This window comes from Coregonus lavaretus, assembly GCF_964263955.1.
Source record: "Coregonus lavaretus genome assembly, chromosome: 29".
Lineage (NCBI taxonomy): Eukaryota > Metazoa > Chordata > Actinopteri > Salmoniformes > Salmonidae > Coregonus > Coregonus lavaretus.
Genome location: NC_140016.1, coordinates 3,615,914 through 3,625,509, shown reverse-complemented (window position 1 = coordinate 3,625,509; position 9,596 = coordinate 3,615,914). Strand labels below are relative to the sequence as shown.

Here is a 9,596-nt window from a genome sequence, read left to right as displayed (position 1 = left end):
TATGTCTACTATGTTACTTCTGTAATCATTGACAGAGGTCTAAAATACATGTAACAGAAGAGCATCTATTACCTGCATTTTCTGGGTATCTCTCGCCTCCGTCCCACATCCTTCCATCTGCACCAGCCCGGATGATGAAGACGGTAGCATTATAACCCCCGCCGATTACTAATCTAATATCGTGGACTGTATGATATCGTATTATAGAACTAAAAAATTACTAGGCTACTGGCAAGTCCGCTGATACGTCTTAGAGAGAAAGGTCATTTTATATCTATAGGGGATGGAGAAGACTGCTCCTTCTGTTCCGGCACACTGGATCCTTTCGCTGATAGCAGCGCCTGCCCGGGTCCCCCCTCCCCTCGCTCCCCTATTCACGGTTTATTGCGCATGCGTCCTCATGTCGTATTCGGCCACATTTGCTGATGAGCATGAAGGCTCCACCCCTTCAGATTGATTGTGCATTGTAATTAGGCTAAACGTTTCATTCAATGTCTTCACTGCTAAATGTAACACAATTATTATTATAATAATAATGATAATTGCCCATCTCTCTGCAGACTGACAATAATTTATCATCTTTGCTTCAGAATGCTCAACAACACACATTTGGTCAAAAGCCGTGTTCAATGGAATTAGGATCAGGGTGGGATTCAGCAAATCAGAAATATAAATGATTCTTGAGGAATAAAGTCCTATGGTGAATGAATGAGGGCTTGTTTTAATTAAGTAAATCATTAAATACAGAATTCTGAATCCCCCCCAAAAACCATACAAATATATTCCATTATCAGGTACAGCACATGGAATACCCTCATAAGACAATTCCATTAGTGTTGCTAGTAACACACAAGATTGACAGTTGATACAAAAACAAGTTAAAAAGGTGACATTTCATCACTACAAAAATATAAATAAATATTAAGCCATTAACAGATCATATAAAAACACTCAAACTGCAACATGTGGGATTTAAATATGTTCACAGAACAATCCATTCTTCATTCCTCTTGAAATGATGTGGAACACTACAGAATTCATCTTCTTTAGTACACCTTTGACCTGACAAGCAAAATGGAGGAAAAACTGATGAGCATGAAACACTGAGCAGGGTCACTGAGCACATCAAGTCACATCCAGCATCACTGATATAGGACCTTTACAGTTAAATGTTAAGCAAGGTTACATCCATCATTACTTATATAGGACCTTTACAGTGAAACATTATGCAAGGTCACAGTTTCAGAGCAAAGCATAATACTTTCATTATGTAATTGTATTTAAGAATTTGTTCTTAACTGACTTGCGTAGATAAATAAAGGTTAAATTCAAATTAATTGATCAATAATCAACAATTGATGAGGCCTAAAACCAAGGAATCTCCCCAGTCCAGACAGAAGAGCATGTCATGCATAGCCTGGGTGCCAGTTTGTTTATGTTCTCTTGCCAACCCTTTAAATGTAAATTCCATAAGGAGATGGCAAGAGAGGAGAAAGAGACTGGTACCCAGGCTACTGTCATGTCATGTTTCTCCTACCAGGAGAAAGAGACTGGTACCCAGGCTATGCCATGTTTCTCCTACCTGGAGAAAGAGACTGGTACCCAGGCTATGCCATGTTTCTCCTACCAGGAGAAAGAGACTGGTACCCAGGCTATGCCATGTTTCTCCTACCTGGAGAAAGAGACTGGTACCCAGGCTATGCCGTGTTTCTCCTACCAGGAGAAAGAGACTGGTACACAGGCTATGCCATGTTTCTCCTACCTGGAGAAAGCAGATATGGACATGATTCCCAGCAGCATCTCCAGACTGTAGAAGCAGAGTAACACAGCATTAAGGATGAACTCCAGGCGCAGGACAAAGGTCTGCAGCATCAAGTAGTACACAGACAGCACCGTGCACGGCACCAGGACCAGCACACTCACGGACATGGCCAGAGAACGCTCTGTTAAGTTCCCCTTCCAACCTGGGACAAGTGTGGATGGAAAAAACATTAGCACATGATCACAAGGAAGGACATAATGCATAAGCCTAACGGTAGGTGCCAAATAGAACTACCAGATGCCATAAAGGCAACAAATATGACAAGTGATAAAGCACACAACAATGTAGGCTACATAATGTGAAGAATCTTATTTTAATGAACATGTGATGATGCAGAAGCTGCCCACAATACAGTTTAACGAAACACAAACCGTAAAATATTCGGAGGGACTCCAGGCCAAGGAAAACAAGTAGTAGCACAAGGTCCAACGTGAGACTAGCTGGTGGGTATGGTAGCAACAATCCTGTGGAAATACATAGGCATATTTAGAAATCAATATTTTATTTTTTGCCTGATACTGGGTGTGCAAAACATCAGGCAGTGAGTGATTGATTAAACATTAGTTTATGTCTCTTGTGTGACCATTTGAGTAGACTACAAACCTTTGTAAACAAACATCAGACCCTCAGCAAGGAAGTAGGCAGCAAAATACCAGCCGTTGAGGTAGAACAGGACCTGCAGTGGTGTGGAGGACAACTGAGCTGTGTTGTTAAGGTCATATCTCAGACTTCCAAATGGTAGCCCACTGGCAGATGATATAACCAAGGGGCTATGATATGAGTAGGTAGGGTAAACCCGTTTCGGTGATTCTGGTAGCCTATATCATCAACATCAATCACAGCACATTTTTTGACCAATTCAGCCGTTTTTACCTGATTAAGTCCAATACCATAGGAAATGAATTATGAAAGTTCCATTTATATTCCTAAAACTTCAATTGAAGACGATGCTGTCGCTGCTTCCTGTTGACAAGACATTTAGATAAAAACACTGTTTTAACGTGTCCAAATAACCAACACGCAGAAACAGTTTGTGACATATTGAAAACCTAAACATAAAATGTACTATCTACACATAAATGTGCAACAATAGTAATCATATGATTTTTTTTTTTTTTTTTTACGTGCACCTTAAAAACCGCACACGCACCAGAAACCCTGTTGTATCGATTAGGGGGGGAAATCAGGTTGTATGCGCTGTTGAAACTACCACAACTCAAAAACCACATGGAAGCTGGATATAATTTTACATCACCGGATAGAGAACCACCTGCAGAAGACAGTCAGCTACATTTTGGAATGTTGCATTTTGATACGGGGGTTCACCAACAGAAAGAGAAACGCAACACGTTTTTGTCAATCACTCCTAGCGATTATCACGTTGAACTCAAATCGCTCGAGGGGGACATGAGGTTGCACGTCCTGTTAAAACTAACACAGCTCAAAACCCACATGGAATCCGGGAATAATATGTCCATCACTGGTTAGGAGACAACTTGTAGAAGACACCTAGCTACATTTTGATTTGAGTGTACGTGGTGAACATGTGAGCTTGGGTAACTGTAGTAACAAACTGTCCACATTGGGGAAATTCACATAATATAAAATAATTAAATACAACAAAATAATGGAATATTTGATGATAGCAAATTAAGCACACTCTGTTTGTTTTTTTTACAACAATGACATCTATTTCTTACTAGTTAAACATGGACAGAGCCAACTTTTCCATGTAAGCAACATGTCACTGTGTGCTCTAGACCAGGGCCACATTGAATTGTTTTAATGAACATTTCTAACAACAGATTAAACTAATTTTGGCAAAGGGATCCGTGGAATAAGTTAAGAGGGTGCAATACAATACAATGGGATATTATTCTTCTACAATGGTATGTTCTTAACCCTGGGCAGAATGGGCCTGGGAGGCTCACAGATATTGGTATCCAGTGCTACAACAATTTTACATTTTTTTAACTTAATACTTCATGTATTCCACCCATAAAAAATAAAACTAAACATAAATGCACTGTAGATTTAAAACTAGAATCTTTAGTAGCTACATGCATTTTTGGTATGGTATACCATGACATACCAATAGATTATTGAAGAACATACCTTATAAATGCCTCATGAGCTTAGTTCAACTGTTGTACCCAATCAGAACCCAAAATAGCTTGTTTTACTCTGTAAACAACGTAAACGTAAACAAACACTTTATAGCCTCAAAACATTGGTTAAACTATAATTGTTATATCATGGATGGTCAGTCCTTGCATCCCATAGCTCTGTCTATGAATTTGAGAGTGGTTACATTTCTCCAGGCCCATCCCTCAGCTTTTTACCAAAACAGGGGCGGGGTCCCCGCTTTGTTATTGTTTCAATGAAGGTCTCTAGCTTTAAAACTGAAATGTTTTCCCTCTGTCTCATGGCATAATGTGTAGAATTGCAGGATATTACCTTGAAAACGGCCACATTTTCTCTCGATGCCAAGAGGTGGGCCTTTAAAAATGTTCCTTCCCAGAGCCCGAGACTTGGTTCGTCCCGCATAAAACTCCTTGTATGCTATTTTTTATTTTTATGGCATTCGAGTTATGAGGAGGTCGCTGATGAATTTGCTATCACAAAAAAGGGTGAGAAACCCTCCTCTAGACTAGAGCTTCCATAGTGACTGTGCAGCTTCCATAGTGACTGTGGTCCTCTGTAGCTCAGCTGGTAGAGCACGGCGCTTGTAACGCCAAGGTAGTGGGTTCGATCCCCGGGACCACCCATACACAAAAAAAATGAATGCACGCATGACTATAAGTCGCTTTGGATAAAAGCGTCTGCTAAATGGCATATTATTATTATTATAACCTTGGCTTTGACGTCCCTCATATTGTGTCCCAAATCGGCACCCTATTCCCTATAGTACACTACTTCTGACCAGGACCCATAGGGCTCAGGTCAAAAGTAGTGCACTATATAAGGAATAGATTGCCATTTTGGTGTACACTAACGTTAACTGCCACAGAAGCTAGCTAAAGACATAGCTGACGTTAACGTTAGCTAGCTAGCTATTAAATGCAGTTGATACAGATTCTACATTACAGCAAAAACAAAGGATACAATTGGATGTTTTCCTGCAAGAATGAGACAAATCAGCAGTTAAAGAATTCTTCTTCTAAATCATCCCTTTTCATATAAATTATCTACAGGCTTACAGTGATGTATTTCCTAAATGTCTGATTGGCACACTTGCTTGAACATCAACATCACAGATAGAAAAATCTGTCAACATGCTGCTGCCGTTCATGATAGAACGCTACTGTAGCTAGCTAACGTTAGCTGACTAGCATAGCTGGCTAATTGGCTAGCTAGCTAGTTAGTAGATAACGTTACTTCTCCCATGCTTACAGTAGCCTACTCAAGTCAATTATCTTGAAAGCTCAAATCATATCCACATTTTATTTTTTATTTCACCTTTATTACATTATGACATGCGATTAATAACCATAGACATTTACCATTCACAACTTGTCTACACATTTACGAAAACTATTTCCCACTCACCAGACACCGCCATGTTTGTTTACCATGGAGACAGACGCCGCACCCATAGAGATAGATAGAGGACTCTAGTGGCCAAAAGGTTGTTTTAGAAATGGGCAGCGCCATAGTCCCAGTTGGTATTACATAGAATGTCACGGCCCAGGCCGCCTGTAGGGAAAGCTACATGTGGTTACCTAGGTTACCCCATTGGCTCACAGCACAAACGTGACCCTTTTTCAACCGCAATTTTATTGTTTTAGTCAATTGCAAAACTATATTTAAGAAAAGTACAACGTATCTAAAGATTACTTTTCAGCATTGCCTGCTCCCGAGCGTCCTCGCTACTTAGAAAAACGTAATATTGTAGGGCTTCCCCTCATACCCTTTTTCATGGTGGTGCTAGCAGCCACATGAGTGAGTGAGTGCTAGGTAGCTAGCTACCAACCGGAACATTAAGCTAGCCAAAACCAACAACTCAAACAATTGGATTACACAGCTACAGGTAGTAAGTGGAGTTACAAACGGACTATACTAAACAAGTTAAATGTATTTCCTGTGACTAAATGTTTTCCACACACATAGCTACGTGTAGTCTACTTGGACACCAGGTCCCCACATGGAATAGCCTGAAGCCACAGGTCTCTTCTCGCAGGCTCTTATTTCCAAAGTGGGATCATTGCGAACCGTAGGTCAGGATTTTTTACCTGGTTACATGTACATTGAACAACACAGCGGCTTTTCGGCATGTTTTGTTATTTCTGTATAACTAAAAATCGACTACGAAGTTGGCTCATTTACACTGGGGGTCATGGGGAAAGATTGTTTGTTTTCCCCAATTTGTGGGCGTGGTCGAGGGAAAATCCTTATTATTACGTGAATATCGGTTGCGGTCCAAACGCAAAGTAGACAGCCCTCTGCCCTCGAATTATGTTTTACATTGTCACATCCGAGTGTACCTTAAATGTCCATTGCCCAAGCGAGGGAGAGTGATAATTGGACAGGCAATGTCCTTGGTGGAAATCTTGAAGTTGAGCCTAAAAACAACATTTTACATTTTTAGTCATTTAGCAGACGCTCTTATCCAGAGTGATTTACAGGAGCAATTAGGGTTAAGTGCCTTGCTCAAGGGCACATCGACATATTTTTCACCTAGTCGGCTCGTGGATTAAAACCAGCGACCTTTCGGTTACTGGTACACCGCTCTTAACCACTAAGCTACCTGTCTCACAACCAACCTAAAGCTATTGATGTACCTAGCAAGCTAACGTACCTAGCTAGCACTCCTGTCAGGTAGTTGCCCGTACCTAGCTAGCACTCCTGTCAGGTAGTTGCCCAAGCGAGGGCGAGTGATGATCGGAGAGGCAACGTCCTTGGTGGAAATCTTGAAGTTGAGCCTAAAAACAACCAACCTAAAGCTATTGACGTACCTACCAAGCTAACGTAGCTAGCACACCTGTCATATAGCTAGCTACAGTTACCCATAGCTGACTATCTAGTTTTATAATTTGGTCATATATTCCAATACATTTCAGAATTCCCCAAAATATGTTTATGACGCTAGATAGCTATGAGTCTGAGCCACTTTGAGAGTCATATTCCCATTTGCCACGGATAAAATCAATGTCATCTATATATATTTTTAGAAAGCTAGCGTTGTAATTTTGTCTCACATGCTGAAAAATTCAGCGTGTTGATTAAATTTGACACTACGTTGCCGCCGGTGTTTGACATGCCACTACAGTTTACATTGAATTGTGGGTCATATCAAATCCCGCAAGTGATCAAATTTGTTCACTTGCGCCCTTGAGCTAAATAGATGGCCGAGGGGGAAACTGTTGTGAATTGGACCGCCCCTTAAGATTGCAATAAAACTGCATCTGGTTTCGACGTGGATTCCCTGAGGGAAAGTTTCTAGTGCCAGGGCTGACGGGGTAAAAAATAGCATGACTGGATCGCAGCTATCGACTCGGAGTATTGAGAATTTTCAAAAATGTTAAGTAGTCTACTGGGTGGGACTTCCTATGGGTTAAGGACTGCCCGTTCCATGATCTCGCCATCACGGTTGACAACTCCGCTGTGTCCTCCTCCCAGAGTGCGAAGAGCCTAGGCGTGACCCTGGACAACACCCTGTCGTTCTCCGCCAACATCAAGGCGGTGACCCGCTCCTGCAGGTTCATGCTCTACAACATTCGGAGAGTATGACCCTGCCTTACACAGGAAGCGGCACAGGTCCTAATCCAGGCACTTGTCATCTCCCGTCTGGACTACTGCAACTCGCTGTTGGCTGGCCTCCCTGCCTGTGCCATTAAACCCCTACAACTCATCCAGAATGCCGCAGCCCGTCTGGTGTTCAACCTTCCCAAGTTCTCTCACGTCACCCCCCTCCTCCGCACACTCCACTGGCTTCCAGTTGAAGCTCGCATCCGCTACAAGACCATGGTGCTTGCCTATGGAGCAGTGAGGGGAACGGCACCTCTGTACCTTCGGGCTCTGATCAGTCCCTACACCCAAACGAGGGCATTGCGTTCATCCACCTCTGGCCTGCTGGCTCCCCTTCCTCTGCGGAAGCATAGTTCCCGCTCAGCCCAGTCAAAACTGTTCGCTGCTCTGGCACCCCAATGGTGGAACAAGCTCCCTCACGACGCCAGGACAGCGGAGTCACTCACCACCTTCCGGAGACATTTGAAACCCCACCTCTTTAAGGAATACCTGGGATAGGATAAAGTAATCCTTCTACCCCCCCCCCCCCCCCCCCAAAAAAAATTGTAAAGTGGTTATCCCACTGGCTATAGGGTGAACGCACCAATTGGTGAGTCGCTCTGGATAAGAGCGTCTGCTAAATGACGTAAATGTGCCCCTGAGCAAGGCACTTAACCCTAATTGCTCCTGTAAGTCGCTCTGGATAAGAGCGTCTGCTAAATGACTAAAATGTAAATGATGTAAATGTTAAGGAAGGATCACATAATTCCATCCAGGTAACAAGGAGGGATCATCGTGACGTGAGCAAACATTCCATAACTGCAGTTGGCAGAAAATCGCCAACCTCGGCTTTATACCTGTTCAAACAACACAGTTGTTTGCCAACAAATATAAGTTGTAGAAGAAAATTGACTACTTCAAAATGGAGAAGGCTCAATGGCGCTGGGTTGTCACTAGTTACCACAAAGTTCAAATTGGCTATATCATATTTTTATTTTATTTTTGGTCTTAATAGCGAAGGTGGCCCCCATGTACTTATCACAAACGCCTCATGCCATAATTATGACTTTGTGGTAACTAGTGACGACCATGGCGCTGCCAGTGCTCTCACAGATCCCATAATGGGACAGATACAATGATGCGATGTCTATCTAAGTGTAAATATGCTCACGCCTCATGTCCACCAGATGTGTTCAACTCTGCGTTCCGGCGGAAGTCATTCATTGTCAATGGAGCAGTCCGTAACGCTACGTTGGGGATTCCGTACTAGGCTGCGGTGCGTTGTGTGGGATGCCGCACTAAGCTGCGATGCGTTCTGTGTCCCGCATGCATTCAATATTTTCAACTCATGCGTTGCTTTACCGTGTAGTGGTACAAACGGAAGTACACACACAGACTCCAACTAGCTAGCTTTTAGTTAGTTGAAAAGCCAAGCAAGTGTGTCAAGTGCAGAAAATCCGGCCTAGACAACCAGAAAAACAAAACGCATATGCATCTGGTGGATTGTATTTCTGACCACACTCGGGTGGCTTGGTTCTGCAAGCTGGGACCCAGCTGCACAAGTTGTTTTTATGGTTACAATCAATGAATTATGGATACACTAGATGACTGACAGGGGGGCGCTGTTTTGAAGCCACCATTGTAAAAAAATATTTTGGAAGCTATAGAAATGCATTTATGAATGTCTACATTTGTTTTTGCCATGTTTTTCTATTACAGACATCTGAATACTTTTAAATTATATGTGAGCTAAACATAAAAATGAAATCAACATTTTCCTTCAAGTATAATTTGTAGAAAGTACTACTAATAATAATATGCCATTTAGCAGACGCTTTTATCCAAAGCGACTTACAGTCATGTGTGCATACATTTTTAGGTATGGGTGGTCCCGGGGATCGAACCCACTACCCTGGCGTTACAAGCGCCATGCTCTACCAATTGTTACTACAAAAAAAAAAAACTAATTAATTAAAGAAATGTCCTTGAAACATTTAATTGAAATACTGTAGAATTCCATTCATGCCAATGGAGGACTGCTCCTTCT

General features: G+C 42.1%; 1 protein-coding gene across 1 annotated transcript; it reads right to left on the bottom strand.

Moving 5' to 3' along the window:
• Positions 1 to 975: 975 nt before the first annotated feature.
• Positions 976 to 5,384, bottom strand: tmem216 (transmembrane protein 216; the record flags this gene model as incomplete). Its single annotated transcript, XM_084146967.1, has 5 exons — positions 976 to 1,062; positions 1,763 to 1,964; positions 2,194 to 2,286; positions 2,426 to 2,524; positions 5,372 to 5,384. The coding sequence occupies 5 exons, from the start codon at positions 5,382 to 5,384 to the stop codon at positions 1,047 to 1,049; spliced, it is 423 nt and encodes a 140-aa protein (XP_084003093.1). The 3' UTR covers positions 976 to 1,046.
• Between the last annotated feature and the right edge of the window lie 4,212 nt (positions 5,385 to 9,596).